General features: G+C 36.7%; 2 protein-coding genes across 2 annotated transcripts; one reads left to right on the plus strand and one right to left on the minus strand.

Moving 5' to 3' along the window:
* The first annotated feature begins 3,528 nt into the window (after positions 1-3,528).
* LOC103039991 (legumain) lies at positions 3,529-12,595 on the plus strand. The gene is made up of 14 exons (XM_015603490.3): positions 3,529-4,258; positions 5,146-5,227; positions 5,311-5,408; positions 5,514-5,595; positions 6,765-6,856; positions 6,939-7,014; positions 7,099-7,161; positions 7,324-7,390; positions 7,526-7,644; positions 10,882-10,971; positions 11,549-11,758; positions 11,937-12,095; positions 12,250-12,323; positions 12,466-12,595. Exons 2-14 carry the CDS (start codon positions 5,156-5,158, stop codon positions 12,503-12,505), a joined length of 1,242 nt encoding a protein of 413 aa, XP_015458976.2. The 5' UTR covers positions 3,529-4,258; positions 5,146-5,155; the 3' UTR covers positions 12,506-12,595.
* Positions 12,596-14,661: 2,066 nt separating this feature from the next.
* LOC103039374 (zinc finger protein 3) lies at positions 14,662-19,272 on the minus strand. The gene is made up of 2 exons (XM_007240714.4): positions 19,172-19,272; positions 14,662-17,108 (listed from the first exon to the last, which is right to left on the minus strand). The coding sequence occupies exon 2, from the start codon at positions 17,010-17,012 to the stop codon at positions 16,218-16,220; it is 795 nt and encodes a 264-aa protein (XP_007240776.3). The 5' UTR covers positions 17,013-17,108; positions 19,172-19,272; the 3' UTR covers positions 14,662-16,217.

Below are 19,272 nucleotides of genomic sequence, written 5' to 3' on the forward strand. Positions count from 1 at the left end.
CCAAAAATTATATCAGTTCGCTCAGATCAGCCGTACTATTAATGAGGAGACAGACCGGACCAATCACGGAGCCGGTTCAGGTATTAAGTCCCGCCTCTCAGTAGAAACAGCCAATCAGCTTGCTGGTTTTGCGGCGCGCGGAGCAGAGGCAGTTTGCTGTTGGGGAAGCCCCGCCCCCTCGCTGTGAGATTTAGCAGCGGGATCGGGACGCAGCAGCTTCAGCTGATTTTAAAACAGATATGGATATACGGAGATTTTTCTAACAGAAAGTTAACGGTAGGCTAACCACTTCAACTGTGATATGTTTCTGATAGCTGGTTAAAAATACACGTCTCTGAATCAGCACACAGATTAAACACACTGTGATTAATAAACTGCAGCTGTTAGTGAGTTAGCTTAACTTTGGAATTAGCTAGTTTGGGAGTCAGGGTTAAAGAAAAAAATAAAATATATATGTAATGTTTCCCTGTACCTGATCAGCTAATCACGTTCATTTTCAAACTGTTTATTCATTTAGGATTACAGGACTTACTGTGAGCTATAATGAACGAAAATTTATTTAACTAACTAGTTATCTAGAAGCTGGATGTAGATGATGGCCAGAATTTAGTACAGTACTTTATGTTTGTAGTTTAAAGCAGTTACTTAACCCCGATCACTGCCCTAAACTAGTGTTTTCCAGCTGATCAGCTAATAAACAGTCATTTACTGAGTTTACCTGTTAAAATCCTTTAGCCCCATATGGAGCCTAAATTAATCATTTATATCCACCAGAGGAAGCTGTAGAATATGCAGAACAGTGTTAATATGCAGTAGAATATATAAGAACAGGGTTGAGAAACACTGATCTAACCTGACTTCTGTTCATTTGTAGTTCACAGTAAGACCACATGTCCTGATGTTTATAAAAATCTGTATGCAACGTAAAGTTACATTCTTTTACATAAGAAGAGCTCTCAGTAGAAAAAAAATAAGAGCGCAGGAGAAAATGTAAATATACAACAGAATTGACATGCCAATACATAATAATAATAATAATAATAATAATAATAATAATAATAATAATAAAATAATAATAGTAACCAAATCTGTTATATTATTTTAAATATTAGGTGATAACTGATCATTTTTGTCATATGTATATAATTCAGACATTGCATGCATAACAGTAACTGTAACGTGGAGTAACAAGTTTAGGTTGTAAAATAAACCTTATAATAATAATTTACTTTTAATTAAAAGTAATTTCCACAAATGTTGTTCTAGGAAACTATTGGGTGGGCTTGTGTTCATATTGGCAAATGTGTCCCCCCCAATATCAAGCCCGCTCCTACGCCCTTGTATATATATACACCCGCAGCTTCACAGCGCTGCTTTAAACAGTGCACAGACTTCAATAGCGGAGCAAAGCACGCGGCGAAACGAGACGAGTCATTGGATAAATGCAGGGCTTTGTCCCGCCCATCGGACGCTCAGCGTCTCTGGGGGTCTATGGGGGGACGCTCAGCTTCTGCATGATGATTGGATGACCTGTCTGAGGTGGAGTCCCTTTTTGATTGACAGCGAAATTAGCAAATCAGCGATCTTTGGGTGTAAACATTAATTTAGTGCAAAAGGTGGGGAAAAGTAACAGGTATTTTCAGCAGTTCTGGTATGATAAAGTGAGCTGGCTGACTGGAAGTGCTGTAACAAATAAAATGTAATGTTGGCCATTCCTCTTGAAAAAACCATCTCAGGACATAAATTACCAGGAACCAGTAGTAAGTATTGTGTTATCATTAAAAATATTAAATGGATTATTCAAGGAAATTAAAACTGTTCAAAAAGGAAAAAAAAATTACCTGCATTTCTTTCCTTTACCAACTTTAAAGATTTTGCGTAATTTTTTTTCATTTCATTTTATGTTTATTCATGTCATAGCGTTTTCTTAATGTAATTGTTCAATGTAAAGAATGGGTACCTTTTTGTTGTGTAGTGAAAACTTGAAAATAATGCCTTTTGTTTACAAAAAAATAACATCTCAGGGAGAGTAGAATTTACGTATAAATAAAACTACATATGTTAAGACGTAGGCTGAAATTGAGCTTCCCCTCTTTGAAAGACCAGCAACCGCCACTGATATATATATATATATATATATATATATATATATATATATATATATATATATATATATATATATATATATTGTGAGCAACCTAGCTAGGAGGACCCAGTTGAAGCAGGAGTCAGAGGCAGGTTCAACAAAAAGTTCCCCGTAGGGCGTTTATTAATAAAAGGAAAAAAAAACTGAGAAAAGTAGTCTCTATCTCTAATGACCGAGACTGTAGGAGCCAACAGGCTAGAGAGGCAAATATCCCTTCCAAATCCAGGAGAGGTTAGTCCATCCAATGACTGGAGTTTTTAGGACAGGGATCCTTCTGTGCAACGGGTCCAGAGTCAGCATTCTAGGTCAAGGAGAGAGAGAAAAATATGTTAGAGTGGAGCTGGGGACAAACCAAACCATACTCAACCCAGCCCCAGTAATACTGAACACAACAGGTTAACATTTACAGTGCAGGGTGGAAAAATATGTGAAGCCCTAGACTAATTACTTTTCAAGAGCTAATTGGTGTGTTGGTTAAAGCTGCCCTGCCCTATAAAAACACACACCAGTTTAGAGTTCACTGTTCTTAAGAAGCATTGCTCAATGTGAATCATGCCTCACACAAAAGAGCTCTTAGAAGACCTGCGTTCAAGAATTGTTGTCTTGCATGAAGCTATAAAGGGTTAAAAAGTATCTCTAAAAGCCTCGATTTTCATGTGTCCACGGTACGACAGACGGTGTACAAATGGAGAAAGTTCAGCATTGTTGCTACTCTCTCTAGGCGTGATCGTCCTGTAATGATGACTGCAAGAGCACAGCACAGAATGAGCAATGAGGTAAGGAAGAATTCTACAGTGTCAGCTGAAGACTTACAGAAATCTCTGGCACATGCTAACATTTTTGTTGACAAATCTACAATAAGAAAAAAAAAACATTAAACAAGAATGGGAGGACACCACGGAGGAAGCCACTGCTGTCCAACTGAAGCTCAACAGAGAATAGATGATGCAGCAGGACAATGACCCAAAACATAGAAGCAAATCAACAACCGAACGGCTTCAACAGAAGAAAATTACTGGAACAGTTTTGTGAAGAGGAATGATCCAAAATTCCTCCTGACTGTTGTGCACGTCTGATCTGGAAAGGAAATGTTTGGTTGAGGTTTTTGCTGCCGAAGGAGGGTCAACCAGTTATAAAATCCAAAGGTTCACATACTTTTCCACCCTGCACTGTGAATGTTAACATGTTGTGTTCAATAAAACCATGCAAACATATATATTAGTTTAAGCAGACTGTGTTTGTCTATTGTTGTGATTTAGATGAAGATCAGAACACATTTAATGACTAATTTATGCAAAAATCCAAGTAATCCCAAAGGGTTCACATACTTTTTTTTGCAACTGTAGATTATTATTTAAATAGCTAAAATGTGTTCCTTCTAATTTGTGAAACATACCAGTCCTGCTTAAAATTTTATACACATTTCCTAACCTTTAAAAAACATTTTTATTGCAGTTTCGTCTCTGCAGCATCCCCACAAGTTCAACTGTGCTATGGATGAGGATGATGTTACTGTGTACTTTGGTACACGGACACCCACAATATGCAACTCAATCAATCAATAATATTGCTACTGCTTCCTAAACCCATACATCACTGCAGTATCCCTTCTAAACTGCCTCTCACATTTTTTAGAATTTAGTTACCTTTAAAAAAAGAAATATATCCAATAGGTATGCTGTACACAAAAAATGATCATTGCCAACTGTAGCATAACAGACTGTATAATGGCTGTGTATGATGTATAGAATGGCTGATTTGGCTCTAGGATTTAAATTATGTTATTTAAACAGAATATAAATACACTTTACAGCCATTCTATAGCTGCAGAACAGATTTCAACACAACACATCTCTAACATTTTCCCCTTCTAATAGAATTGCTGTCTTATGATCTAATGATGATGAATGATGCTAAAATTGCTGTCTAATCATTTCCTCAGAAAGTGAAAGTAAAATTGTGCAGGGGGAATTTCAGATAAGGACAGATATGTTGATACTGAAGGTAGCACTGAGTGCTGGGACCCGTATATAAATGCCAGCCTGTCTTTAAAAAGCAAGAGTGTTCTTCCAGCTGCTGATTCCATAGACTGGGCAGACTACAGACTATCCGGTGAGAACTTTCCATAAAATATTAATTTAATAAAAAATATTATTTTAAATTGTAGATTGTGTATTTAGTGAGGCAGACTTTTTGAATATTATACTAATTGATTTAACTTAATAACTTGGTGACTTATTTATTATAATTATTTAAACTTAACTCTTTTTTTATCAATTTAATAAACAGATACAATTTTCACACAAGTGAGATGATTTAATAAATGAAAGGACTTGATATCAGTAATGGTGGGTGTTTAATACAATAAGACTAAAAGTTTTAAATACTAATTATGACAATTATACAATGGTGATGGTGTATTACAATAAACAACTGTGATATATCTTTTAAAGATTTTTTTTTATGTTGAATAATTTGTACAATGTCATTTTTTATGTAATTTTTTTAAGGGAAAAAGTTAGGACACCCCCACATTTATTCTAAATCCAAAATGAGGTGCATCACATCAGCTGTAGATGATTAGAACATGGTTAGAGAAGATGTGGAAGGAGCCTGTCTTGTTTAATCCTCAGACATGAGTTTTATCTTAACAAAGGTTTTTAATAGGTATTAATTTATTCACTGTACTGCACTGTATATTACAAAAGCACATTTCCACATTAACAACACATTGACAAGTGTCGTGGCACATCACGTTATATATGTATGTAGTAGAGCTTTTTTCACTTTCTTATAATATCTCTGTAATTTTCTGTGTAAAATAAAATGTTTTAAATGTTCAGCTTTAACAGGTTTTAACAGATGATTAGGTAGATATGTGTTGTATGCATGCCTCATAGCAGCAGTGTGTGTGTGTGTGTGTGTGTGTGTGTGTGTGTGTGTGTGTGTGTGTGTGTGTGTGTGTGTGTGTTCATGCATTAATGCGTTACCCTTTACAGCATTATTAAGATGGGTGGGACACAGAGTAAGTGGGTTCTTCTGGCTGCTGGTTCCAAAGGTTGGACAAATTACAGACATCAGGTATAACAAATGTATATCTCAAATATAATATTTCAAACAGGTAGTAAGCACTCATATAATAAGCATCATAATCTATTCATCAGGCTGATGTGTGTCATGCCTATCAGATGGTTCACCAGCATGGTATTCCAGATGAGCAGGTGGTGGTGATGATGTATGATGATATAGCTTACAATGCAGAGTAAGTATATTTACATTTTAATACAGAATTAGCATCAGTGATCATAGCTACATTTACCTGCAAACTGAAATGATATAGTGAATGGACATCAGATGCATTTAACAGGAACCCAACACGAGGACAAATCATCAATGAGCCCAATGGACAGAATGTTTACACAGGAGTTCCAAAAGACTACACTGGACCAGTATGTATTCTTTCAGATTTACAATGCATCCTTTATGTTGTCATATATATTGCAGCTGATTACCTGATTAGCTGGTATTCAGGTTTATATAAAATGATATTATTAATCACTGAAATAACTCATTCCAGTAACACTTTACATTAAGTGTTGACTAACTAACATTAATTATTACATTAGTTACCATGCATAAACAATGCTTAGGTAATGTTAATTAAATACGGAACTGCTGCATTAATTAATGTTACTTTCACATTACAAGTAAAACATTTGTTAAGATGAACAAGAAATCCTATACTTTATTAGCATATACTTTACTAATGTTAGGTAAACAAGTAACAACTGCATTAGTTCATCTTCTTGTCATTTGCTTGTGTACTGCAGTTATGCATATGGTAATTTTTGTATATTTATTAAGCAAATATTAGTTTGGATGGTGCTTATGCTTCATTTCATCATTCATATATATATATATATATATATATATATATATATATATATATATATATATATATATATATATATATATTAGTGTTTGCTGGAACTCAACTTACATGTACAAATTGTAAATATAAACCATGATTAACCAATAATGCCTTTTTAAAGCATTATTAACATCTGTTAAACATTACTAAACACTTATACAGCTCTGTTCAGTGAAATAAATATACCTGATGTAAAGTGAAATTAAACAATTCTAATCCATGTAGAGATGTATTTCCAATAGTCAAAAAGTCAAAATGTAAATAAAATAAGTAACTGGCTACCACTGCATAAGTGTTATCACAAATATATCCAAATATATTTATCACTAATATTTAATTAATCAATATATAACAATGATTGTATGCATAGCTGCAGCATATAAGCAAATGACAAGAAGAGCAGTTGTTACTTGTTTAACGAACATTAGTTATCATTATTAATGAAGTGTATGATTTATTTTTCATCTTAACAAAAATGATTTACTTCTAGCGTTAGTTAATGTGAACATAACATTAATTAATGATGTAGTTTTGTGTTTAATTAACATTACCTAAGCATTGTTAATGTATTACCTCATGTCTTATTCATCGTAACTAATGCATTAATTCATGTTAGTTAGTCAACACTTAATGTAAAGGGTTACCCTCATTCCTTAGTTAATGATCTATTCAAATGCACTTTAAAAGGATGTTACAGCCCACAACTTCTTGGCTGTGCTCCGTGGAGATGAAGAGGGTCTTATTAAACATGGCTGGGGATCCAGAAAAGTTCTAAAAAGGTAATTCCTCGGTTTCTCTCAATACTGGATGCAGCTTTTAAAAATTACTAAAATATTAATAAACTGTTGTTTTTCTCAACAGCGGTAAAAATGACACAATTTTCATATACCTGTCAGACCATGGCAGCAAAGGAATATTTTCCTTTCCTCATGATACAGTAAGCTGCTCTTTCTTAATTTTCAGAATTTGACACATTTACTGTAGTCAAGATTAGCTTCAAACATGGTTTTACCCTTTTCAGCTGTATGCATCTGACCTTATTGCCACTGTAACAAAGATGGCAGAATCCCAGCAGTTTTCAAAGGTCAGTAATAACGCAAAATACTCAGTTTTTAAGGGGCATTAACTCTAATACTCTAATAATAATATTTTTTAGCATTTGTCAAATTTGAGCTGAAGGTGGAGCTAAAATCAGGGGGTTTAGTTACGCTTAGTTACCCAAATTAATGTTCTGATTAATGTGCAGATGGTGATCTACATTGAAAGCTGTTTTTCTGGATCAATGATTGAACATCTCCCACCAAACATTCAGAGTAAGTTTTAACAGTTGACTTAAATGACTATAGCTAACATTCTTCATTTGCTCATTAACACTGATGTGCTGCAAGCAGAATGACTGAACAGAAGGAGATTAAACTGATCAGGCTTTTACACTCTTTTTGTTCTAGTTTATGGAGTGTCAGCTTCTGGTCCTCACCAGACCTCCAAAGCTTGCTTCTATGATGACTACAGACATACATTTCTTGCTGATGTATTCAGCAGTTACTGGCTTTTGCACTGCAGAATGGTGAGTTATGAGTTGTTAATTCACTTCAACTCCAAATCCCAAAAAGTTAGCACGAAGTGTTAAAAAATATATATATCTGTATAAATATAGATTTATGGAAAATGAGAGATTTTACCATTTTATGAAAAAAAAAACATTTAAGTTGGAAAAAAAGTAATATAAGTTGGGACAGGGCCATGTCTACCATCGTGAAGCATCCTCTCTTCTTCTACAGCAGTCTGTAAATGTGTGGGAAGAGTTTTGGGAGAGGAATGATGTTGCTTTCTTCTCTGATGAACTATTTCAACTGCTTAAAAGTTTATTTAAACTGTGTGCTGATGAGATGGATGGCCTCCCCTCTCCTCTCACACTACATTAGTGGTTTCAAAAAGAATAAAAACAATGTAATTAATTCATTCATTTTATCTGACCACAGAAACATTTTACATTTTTCCTCAGTCCAATATAAATGAGAAAATATCCATGTTTTGCTATACACATGGATAAGCTAGACCTGTGTGAATGCATAATGACTTAATATTCATTTAAAAAACGTTTGACCAGTGGTAGGATGGTCCCCCCTTATATGTGAATCTTGGTCCTCCCAAGGTTTCTTCTTCCTCCAGCTCTGAGGAAGTTTTTTCCATGCCTTTGTGCTCATTGGGGGTTCTGTATTAAATGTTAAGTGTTTTGTCAGATTTTTTGTTCTGTAAAGCTGCTTTGACAACAGCAGTTGTAAAAGTTAGTTAGTTAGTTAGTTAGTTCAGTCCCGTAACCGCACTCTGCAGTCGTAGGGAGGCATGAGAGATGCTGACACAGTTGTCCTTTTCCACTGCTGCCTGTCCTTGACTTCACACAGGAGCCTGTTCATGTCCAGACCAGTCCAAGCCTTGACATCGTCCATCCAGCACTTCCGTGGTCGGCCTCGTCGCCTACCTCCTTTGACTGTTCCTTGAAGGATTGTTTTCGATAGAGTCATGTCTGCTGGTGTGCCCAAACCACTGAAGCTTCCGTCATTTTACCGATGCCAGCAGTGGTTCTTGGGGTCCAGCTAATGTGGCAACAAGACCTCTGACATACTCGTTGGTCTTATGTTCCATCCAAGAGATACCAAGGAGCCTGCGGTAGCACTTCATTTCAAATGCTTGTATGCGTTTCTCCATCTCGGTTGTCAAAGTCCAGCTTTCGCATCCATACAGGAAGATTGACAGGACCAGGGACTTGAAGAGCTTTAATTTTGTGTTGAAGCTGAGTTCTTTACTCTGCCATGTTTTTCTCAGGCCTGCCATGGCTGATGTGGCGATTGCGATCCTGATCTTTATCTCTGCTGTGCATCTGCCATCTTGGCTTAGTATGGAACCCAGGTACTTGAATGTATCTACTTCATCTAGCTGTTGGCCATTCATTGTAATGTTGGCACTGCATATATTGTTGATGCTATTCACCATTACTTTGCTCTTGTCTGTGCTCACCTCCATGCCATATGCTCCTGCTCTGCCAGCCAATTTGTCTGTCAGCGACTGGAGTTCTTGGTTGCTGCCTCCCATTAAGTCAATATCGTCTGCAAAGCGGAGGTTGCACACAGGTCTACCACCAATGGAAATGGATGTCTGGTGCCCTTCAAGTGCCTCTCTCATGATATTCTCCAGGTAAAGATTGAAGAGCACTGGGGACAGTAAGCAACCTTGTCTGACACCTACTGTTGTCCTAAAGAATTCTCCGACTTGGCTGTTGAGAGAGTTGTAAAAAGCGCTATATAAAACAAAGATAGCAGCATTTCTGCACTGAAAAAAAAAAGATTTTACAGAAATTTTTTGCAAACTTATTTTAAAGTATAACCCACTAAAAGTTTTGTTATTTTTTACTTAAACTAATATGATGTGTTAAGCAATTAGGCAGTTACTTTGCATGGATCTTTTTGAATTTGTTTTATTTGAGTAAAACAAATTTCAGTTTTAAGCCTAATTAAATTAATCATGCCCAATTCATTCATTTAATGTAACTTTTTTATTAATAATAATTTCTGTTTGCTTACAATAATTAACTACACATTAACCTCTCACTCTCAAAAGAAATATTGTTTTGCCCTTAATACAGGCACTGAATTATTGCTCTGCAGTTCCCCTCCAAAAGTATCGGAACATTGAGACTAATCCCATTATTTTTATTGTAGACTAAAAACATTGGCAAGATAGAACCTTCTGTCTGAACCCACCCATTTTTCTTGTGAGCAAAAGTACTGAAACAGAACTTTAAATAAATTAAAATGAACAAGAATGAAGATGAAGAATCCTTAACTTTTTAGTAACTGTATCAAACCTAACCTTATACACTAACCTTCTGCATTCTTCTTCTGTGATGTTTTTCCTGGCAGTGGTTTTTGGGTCATTATCTTGCTGCATGATGAAGAATCTCCCAATCAGTTTGGTTTTATCTTTTTTTTAATTCACAGACAAAATGTTTCTGTAGATTTCTGAGTTCATTAAACATCAATTAAGAGTAATGAGCCTGTGACACTACCTCCACTGTGTTTCACAGATGAGCTGGTATGTATTACTTCTTCAGAACATTCCAAACCATTGTTCTGGCTATGACCAATATGTGTGCAATGGGTCTGATTGATTTTCCATCTTCTCTTAGCATAACAGTTGGTTGTTTTAGAGCTATAGTCAGCTCTCTGGTCATCAGGAGAAAAGATCATCTGGAACTGTGTATCAGGTCCAGATGGAAATAACTGGAAATCAAAGCTGGAATGTTGATCTTTTGTCTTATATTAATAGTTTAATATCAAACCCATATGTTTTCAGTCTACAGCAGAATTAAGAGATTAGTCTCACTGCCCCAGTACTTTGGAGGGGACTGTATATAAAAGAAGCTTTTGCAGATTTGTAAATCCATATTTGCTTCTGAGAGAATCTGCCTCTCAGTCATATGAGTTACTTGTAAATTAGCATTACCCCTTATTTTTACAAGATTTTACTGCCCTGTGCAAACTTTTTGAGACACATTGCTGCCATAAAGTTCTAAATGAGTTCAGTTGAGTACCATAATGAAATGGTAAAATGTCTTTTTTTTCAACCTCTGATGCATGTAACATTTTATTGTGAATGAAATGTGGATCTATGAGATTTGCAAATTTATTAATTTGTTTATATATTAAATTTTTTTTTTTGTATTTACTTTTTACCTAGTGCAACTTTCCAACATGTTTTAATGATACCGATGTTATTAACAGTAATCTATTTCTGTTTCAAACAGTCTAACCTTACTAGGACAACCTTCCAGGATCAGTTTAAATACCTGACGAGTAAGGTCAAAAAATCCACCCCTTGTCAATACGGTAATAAGGTCTGTACAAACTAAATTCTCCAGCATGTAAGGGCTCTTACTATACTAAATGTATATTTATAATTTTTTCACACTATAAGCCGCATTTAAAATCCTTTAATTTTCATAAAAATGTCAGTGCGCTTTTTAATCCAGTGTGCCCTTTATGAATTAATTTTACCAGTCAGGTTGTAAGGAGCAGTAGTCACTGTTTCAGTTTAGTCCCCCAGTACTGCGGCTGGAACAGCATTAGCCGCTAATTGCACTAAATGCTAGCTCTTTCAGAGGTATTTTTGGCCTGCTGCTAGCTGCTAACCCCGGCTAGCACTGCAGGAGCTACTGCCCCCACCACCGCTACTGCCACCACTACCACCCAGGGCCAGACCTGCTGAAGCAAAAGGAAAACATGTTCCTTACTAGTGTCACATAATGCACCTTATAAATCCAGTCCGCCTTATGTATGAAAGTAGACCAGAAAATAGATGTTTATTGATAGTGAGCCTTATAATCCAATGTGCCTTTTGGGGGGAAAATATGACAATTCAAATTATTACAATTCAAAGTACTGTTACTTCATTTTATTTTAATTATTTTTCAGAACCTCAGCAAATTGTACATCTGTGACTTTCTGGGTTGTGCTGACTCTGAAACTCGGTCAGCACATGCTTGTAAAGCGAAAACATTTGAACCAACACATCTTACTGCATCTCATGATGTCCCACTGGTTCTTCTAAACAAAAAAATTGAGAGAGAGACAGATCCTATTAGAAAGAGAGATCTACTGAGAGAACAAGACAACCTTCTACAGGTACAAACTAAAACCAGACCATACATTATTATTCTTTTTTTAAGCAAAAACTTCAGAAAATCAAGAAATACAAAAATCATACACATGTGAACAGACTCTAATCAACCCCAACCAACAGAAAAGGAATGCTGTAATGTTTTATTACTGTAATTAAATCATACTCCTGTGATCCTTAAAGAAAAAGTCAAGGATTGAAAAGGCTGTAAATGACATTGCTAAACACGCCCGTCCCAAAAACACCAATGCCAGGAGCGTCCACTGTCCATTAACTCATCTGGGTGAAATGAAAGAGATAGCAGAGCATTTCAGACTGACCTTCAGTGACTCCTCGCACAAGGTGAATCAGTGCTTTCTTGTATTATTATTTGTTTAGCTTTTTTTTTTTTACAGTATATGAGCTAATTTTACTTCAGCGTGAAATATTACACACACTTTACATTCAGAACTAGAATGATTTAACTACTTTTAATCTCACACTGTTTTCTCTGTAGGACGATGTTGCTCTTCTACTGTCTCACATGCACATCTTTGATGACCTTTTGAAGGCTGGAGCAGGAGTTGAAAGGTCAGTCAGAAACAAATGTATATGTACATTTATACCAGACAAACCTAGAAATGTGAAACAAAGAAAGTATGACCTGAACTCTTTTATAGATCATGCTGATATCTACTGTCCTGCTGTTAAACAAGTCTGTGTCTGTCTGTAGGATCAAAGCGGCAACAACTCTTGTGCACTCTTTGGATTGATTCCAGTGGATGCATTTAACTTTGCAGTGCATCGCTGTTCCAGCATTGAAGCCTCTGCTCTCCTGTCTTGCTTCGCTTCTCTCTAGTACCCAATGAAGATGATGAAAATAATCATATGTTACTGGAATTATTATTATTATTATTATTATTATTACTAAAGTTGTGGTGCCATCCTATAATTGTACCAGACTAAAGTACATTGTCATTATACAGTAAAGTACAATGAATTAAACCTATAAATTCAGTTGATTTGAGGTGTGTCTATAATGTGTATAAAGATATGCATCTCAAGGCATGTCTGATACAATTAGTCAATTAAACACACAAGCCATTGTCCATGCTTGACTCAATTTGAAAATTTTAATTTTATTACAATATTCATTTATTGATGTCCAGTCTAACACTCTCTCTCTCTATATATATTTTTTTTTGCACACATGCTTACCTAATTGTAAGCCTGTGTGCAATACCAAACAATTTTCTGAGAAATGTTTTCAGTAAAGTAAAGATCCTCTATTCAATGTCTCATGCATTCTTTATTCCAGCACACCACATGGTTTTATTTCTTTTCTCAAACATACAAGTATATACTAGGATTTTCATTAACACCACTGATATAAATATAATTGCATTTATATTTATATAATATTAAGGAGAATAATCAGAGAGAGTAATGTGTAACGTACTAATGTGTAAACGTTTTATTAGTAAGAATGCAGGAGTGTGCAGTTATAAATTACCTTTTCAGAATATCTATGAGAGAAGAGGTTTCCAGCTTAGCTTTACCCAGTTACTATCTTTTTATTTTTTATATTATATCATTTTTGATATTATATAATTTGTTGTTAATTATCTCTGGATTTTCTGATTTTCTCTCTTTTTTTTTTTTACTTTTTTTTTCTTCTTTTAAATTGCATTAAGAAAAAAAAAAGTTCGACTGTTCGAATTAATCTGGCAACATAAAAAACTGTTTTGGACTTTTGGACTGAATTTCTCCCTTATCTGGAAGGCCAATTCATTGCTCAGTACCAATTCATATGAACTTTCCCATCATCAGTAATGAGGACAAACACATGCCTTCTCCAATACATGTGCAGTCAACCCAGCCTCTTTTTAAACTGCTGTCTATGCAACATCACTTTACAGGGGAGAGTGTCACCCACCCACCCAGAGGCAGGCACTCATCTGCCACTCAAATCAGGCACTGAAAGTCACTGACCATCACTGACCAGATTCTGAACAAAATCTGCTTAAAGCTCACCTTCCGTCGTTTTTTCTTTCATTTTAAAATGTCTAGTTGTGGTCTCTAGTATGAATGAATGACATGTGAGCCGTTTTTGTAAAAAAAAAGTGCTCAGGTGTCTCTGTATAGCTCTTTTTTAATGGACTGTTTTAGGGGTGTGTCCAAAATGACCGGATTCCAGCTTTGCTCATGAATATTCATACATGCAAACAGCATGCAAATATCTCTCCTCTGATTGGCTAGGAGCACTGCGACGCCCCTCCACCGCTCTGCCGCTCACTGCCTCCCACCTCCTAAATGATGAGCGGTGATGTTGCGTCGCTTCAGCTCCGCCTCTGGGAGTTTCTCGAGCCAAGGTGGGCTGGTCTGTGAGTTTCTGCCTACGTAGGCAGAAAGATAATTCAAAATTCAGCCGTTTTTCGGAGGGGGGGAGGGGGGATTTCTTTGCTTAGCTCCTGCAGACAATGGGGGCTGCAAAACAGTTTAATGTGCAGGTGTACACATTCAACTCGGAGAGACCTACTGTATTCCACAAAAAACAAGAAAAATCGGATTTTCGCGGAAGGTGACCTTTAACTACATCTACATATTGTAAATCTGATGCTTTATATCTACAGAACACATATGAAATTAGGTGAGTTAAAACTTATCAGTCAGGGGTTCAGTCTCAAAGTCAAAATACAGGGCAGAGATTCCAAAAAAGGCAAAAGCAAAAAAAAAAAAAAAACAACCACTGAAAAGTGGTTGACGGCTAACCAATCAGCTGACTAATACTAATGAACAGAAGAAGGATCAATACACAGTGAGAAAAGGGGAAAACAAACTATACTGTGAATTAAAGGGGTATATGAAGAGTGGCTGATGTGTGGAAACTGTAAAGCACGTGATAGTGCTGAAATAAAAACATCACAACCAACCTCAAGTCAGTTTTTTTGGTAAGGAGGACCTCTAGTGTCCAGAGCAGGGAATAGCAGGACCAGATTTTACACGTAAACACATAAGTCATTAGAGTCCACTCACTGTAAAGAGTACACTGGCATTATTGCCCAACCAAAGCACCAGGATCTTACTGGATATCCTAAAAAGAATAAATGCACTGTGAAATGTACAGAAACCAGTATGTATTTGACTTTGACAGTATGCATAATGTACATGTATCATAATACATATTATAAATATTGTATCACAGTAATAATCACATTAGTTTAATTATTATCACAGTAGTAGGCTGCTGTATTCTTATTTTTATATATATATATTAACCATAATTTACCTGTAGCCTGTAAAACAATGATACATTGTAAAAGCAAGACACTGGTTTTGTCACAAATTCCATTTACTGTATTGTAGCTGACAAGAGAAAAACGAGTGGCGAGCTTTACCAAATGGATCTAGCTAGTTAGTTAGCTAGCTAGTGCACCAACACAAAGCTAGCTAGCGATATACCTGTTTACACACACCATCATTTATCCAGCAGTTTAAATCCTAAATTGTGCACTGGAACAACAACATGCACAGATTTGCTAGAATACAGGTTAATCCCAGGAGCTTGGAGTTGTGTGTCCATGTAAGTTTGCCAAAAAGACGTAGAAGGCTTTGCTAAATTGCCCCAAGGTTTGGGTGAATTAATGTGTAGACTGAAATCTGCTGCAGGAGATATACCTTGGGTATTTCTATGTAAGCTCTTGACCTGACAGAAGCAGTTCTACAATATAATTTCATGATAATATAGTCTGTTTACATTACAATACATTTAGTTTACATTACTGTACTTCACCATTTATATTATAGTTTGGCTCAACAAGCAAATCAAGTACATTTGTTACATAAAAAAAAACACCTACAAACACACCATTGTACAAAGACTAGTTGCACAACAAATGGAAATTCATTATCTATGTTCCTTTAAATATTAATAATTCCTTACATCAGGTGCTAAGCAATCCACAAATATACAAGATAATATTGTAACCCTGTGTTCACACTAGCAGGCGATTGGTTGTCACGATTTGGTAACAAGTGGCAAGTGACACAGCGACAATTAACAAATTGAATTTAGATTTTCTGAACTTCAAGCAAATTAATTATGATGCAATGAACAGATATTCTAACCCGATTGGCCAAACGAATTCTTTGGATCAATCACATACTCTGAGGTCTCCAGCTTCTGGTCTGTGAACATTTGATTCCTACCGTACTTCACTTTTATACCCACAAGTGTGGTTCTAAACATCGATTCATTGTTGCCATTTTTCCATTTTGTAATAATGCCAAAAAGCAATTTGAAGAAAATTAAAGCATGAAAGAAAGCAGCAGATAGCACAATCGGGTGCTTGCTATGCTATGCCAGCATGCTATCTGGCCATGGTATACAAGCCAACAGCCTCTAATACACCCACAGGAGACATACTTAGGGCAACACAAGCAGCTACTTGCCTGCCAATGTGAACGCAGGGTAACATTCATCCATTACATGACAATCGTCATAATTGCATCCGTGTCCATCATAGTGCACTTGTGTTTCTTAAAAGTGCTGGAATACCTAAAACTCTGGTCACATTCTGCGCACTGATACGGTTTCTCTCCTGTGTGAATGCGCTTGTGTGCTTGTAAAGCATGTTTTAGAGCAAAACTCTTGCCACACTCTGGGCAGTCATGTGGCTTCTGTCCGGTGTGAAGGTGCTGATGTTTCTTAAAGAAAGTGCCGTCTCTAAAGCTCTTCCCACACTCTGAGCAGTAATACGGTTTCTCTCCTGTGTGGACGCGCTGGTGGAGTTGGAGATTGTTCTGAACAGTAAAGCTCTTTCCACAATCTGAACAGCAATACGGTTTCTCCCCAGTGTGAATGCGTTGGTGGCGTCGGAGACTACCCTGTAGAGCAAAGCTCTTCCCACACTCTGAGCACTCGTGCGGTTTCTCTCCTGTATGAGTGAGCTGGTGTTTTCTGGCGGTACTATTGTCTCTAAAACTCTTGCCACAGTCTGGGCACTGATACGGTTTCTCTCCTGTGTGAATGCGCCGGTGTTTTATGAGGGTACCGTTCTCACCAAACCCTTTACCACAGTCCAAGCAGCGATACGGCTTCTCTCCTGTGTGAATGCGCATGTGCACATGGAGATAGTTTCGTTTCTTATAACTGTTCCCACACACTGGACAGCGGTAAGTTTTCTTCTTTACTACACTTTTCTTTATTTCTTTGCTGGGTTTGTTTGAGTGAAGAGTAGCAGAGTCGGTCTGCAGAGAGTCGACGCTTCTGGATGCCATACGTCACGATTAATTTCCCTTGATATCAGCTAGGATGTGTTTGTGGAGGTCAGTTAAAACTGAGAGAGGTGGGTTGTGAGACAATTTCTTTCATTTCTGAAAGAATATAAAGAAAAACATATTAAAAATACAGTACATACACAGGCATATAATAGGCATTATAAATACCTCAAGGAGCCCAATCCCATTTCACCCCTTGCTTCAATCAGTATGGTGTATGGTATCCATTTTGCATGTTCATACCTAGGGCTAGGGTGTCCCAAATATTGTTGAAACAGCAATATAGTTTCCAATTCTTGTTCTTGTTGGGACAGAGGTGTAGAGTGTCCCAATTCTTGTTTAGATAGAGGGGTAGGGTGTCCCAATTATATATATATATATATATATATATATATATATATATATATATATATATATATATTAGGGCTCCTAAAAATTATATATTATGCCAAGTTTTGCACTCTCTCTCTGCTGCTAATCGTGTTAAAGAAATTAAAAACATGTAAGCTTCTTATTGGATCTTATTGTCTCTGAAAAACTGAAGCTTGATTATTGACACAGTTCCGGCTGATTTTGAATTCTTTTGCATCTTCAAGGCAGGTTCTTGAGATGGCAGCAGTCAATGAATTAACGTCAGAATATTTCCCATTTGTTGCAGGTCTTTTTAGGTCTTTGTAAACTCTTCTCTGGGACATATTTCACTCGCAGAGAATGTAAAAAGACACAACAACAATATTTAAGTGTAAACACTGTTGTAAATCTGTGTGTAAAAACTATTTTTTTTGTTAAGGTTTTAAAGGATCAGATGAAACTAGGTGCAAGATACCATGCACACCACCTTCAGACGTACTATAGATGAAGTCAGAGCAAGGCCTGATGCCAGGTGAATGGGAGATGGAGATGGCTGCAGTATGTGGATTAACACGGTCCTGTTGTAATAGTGGAAAAGATAGTGTGCATTCAGAAAAAAAGACGGCCCACTGGTTGCAGGATAGCTATGATACGATCTCTTTAGAACTTTTCCAGCTGTTCAAATTGCTTTTAAATTCTTCTCTGGGACATACACTGCTTGGCCAAAAAAAATTTGTCACCTGAATTTAAGTAAGTAAATGATGTGGGGTTGATGCTGCAGTTGGTCTGCAGATCTAGGTTCAGCAACAGTATGTGCTGAAAGAATGAGGTCAGCTGACTACCTGAATATACTGAATATAGACCAGGTTATTCCATCAATGGATTTTTTCTCCCCTGATGACACGAGCATATTCCAAGATGACAGTGTCAGGATTCATGGTGCTGGAATTGTGAAAGAATGATTCAGGGAGCATGGGATCATCATTTTCACACATGGATTGTTCACCACAGAGTCCAGATCTTAACCTCATTGAGAATCTTTGGGATGTGCTGGATGGAGAAGACTTTGAGCAGTGGTCAGACTCAACCATCATCAATGCTGCTGCAAGATCTTGGTGAAAAACGAATGCAACCCTGGATAGAAATAAATCTTGTGACATTGCAGAAGCTTATCAGCACAGTGCCGCAGTAAAAGCGTGCTGCAAACAAAGATAAATCTGGTCCAACAAAATATAAATGTGAACTTTTATTTTGGTGTTTATACTAGTATTTTTTAATTGACGCCACTAATATAAATAAAATTGCATTTTACATTTCTTAACTTAATTTTCTTATTTACAATTAGAAATCCACTATAAAAATAAAAAAAACTTGTGTCTTAAGAAGAAAAAGTGCGATTAATCACAAAATATTTATTTTGTTATTTTGACTGGTGTTTAACAGATAATGCTCAATGCAAAATAAGCACCATATCAGTCACTCCCTCTCACACACACACACACACACACACACACACACACACACACACACACACACACACACACACCAAGGTCAGAAACATCTTACACACATTATTAATGGGTTCTACAGGCTCTGACTGAGTGTGAAGGAGCTCTGATATGACTGAATGGTTCTTCAGTGTGAATCTATAATCTATTAAATGGTTCTATACAGAACTAGAACAGGTTCCATTACTGCTACACCTAAATAACAACTGTTTAAAGACCGGGTTATTGTATGACAGCGCAGTAAATCCGCTGGAAACAGTGGATCAGTGTAATAATCAGTGTAATATAGGCGGGCTGTACCTCCGGCAGCTCTGCTCCTCCTGCAGCTCCGCGGCCGCTCCGCTCCTTCTTCGCTTCACTCCTGCAGGAGAACCGCGGCGAGGGAACAGCGCCCCCGCCAG

The sequence above is a fragment of the Astyanax mexicanus genome, chromosome 15 (assembly GCF_023375975.1).
Source record: "Astyanax mexicanus isolate ESR-SI-001 chromosome 15, AstMex3_surface, whole genome shotgun sequence".
Taxonomy (NCBI): Eukaryota; Metazoa; Chordata; class Actinopteri; order Characiformes; family Acestrorhamphidae; genus Astyanax; species Astyanax mexicanus.

What these genes read in the sequence shown, in the direction of transcription:
- LOC103039991 (XM_015603490.3), top strand. Translation starts at nt 5,156, where the DNA reads ATGGGTGGGACACAGAGTAAGTGGGTTCTTCTGGCTGCTGGTTCCAAA. An exon ending in CAAAAGACTACACTGGACCA is followed by an intron (nt 5,596 to 6,764) that starts GTATGTATTCTT and finishes GCACTTTAAAAG; the next exon opens with GATGTTACAGCCCACAACTT. An exon ending in GCTGGAGCAGGAGTTGAAAG is followed by an intron (nt 12,324 to 12,465) that starts GTCAGTCAGAAA and finishes GTCTGTCTGTAG; the next exon opens with GATCAAAGCGGCAACAACTC.
- LOC103039374 (XM_007240714.4), bottom strand. Translation starts at nt 17,012, where the DNA reads ATGGCATCCAGAAGCGTCGACTCTCTGCAGACCGACTCTGCTACTCTT.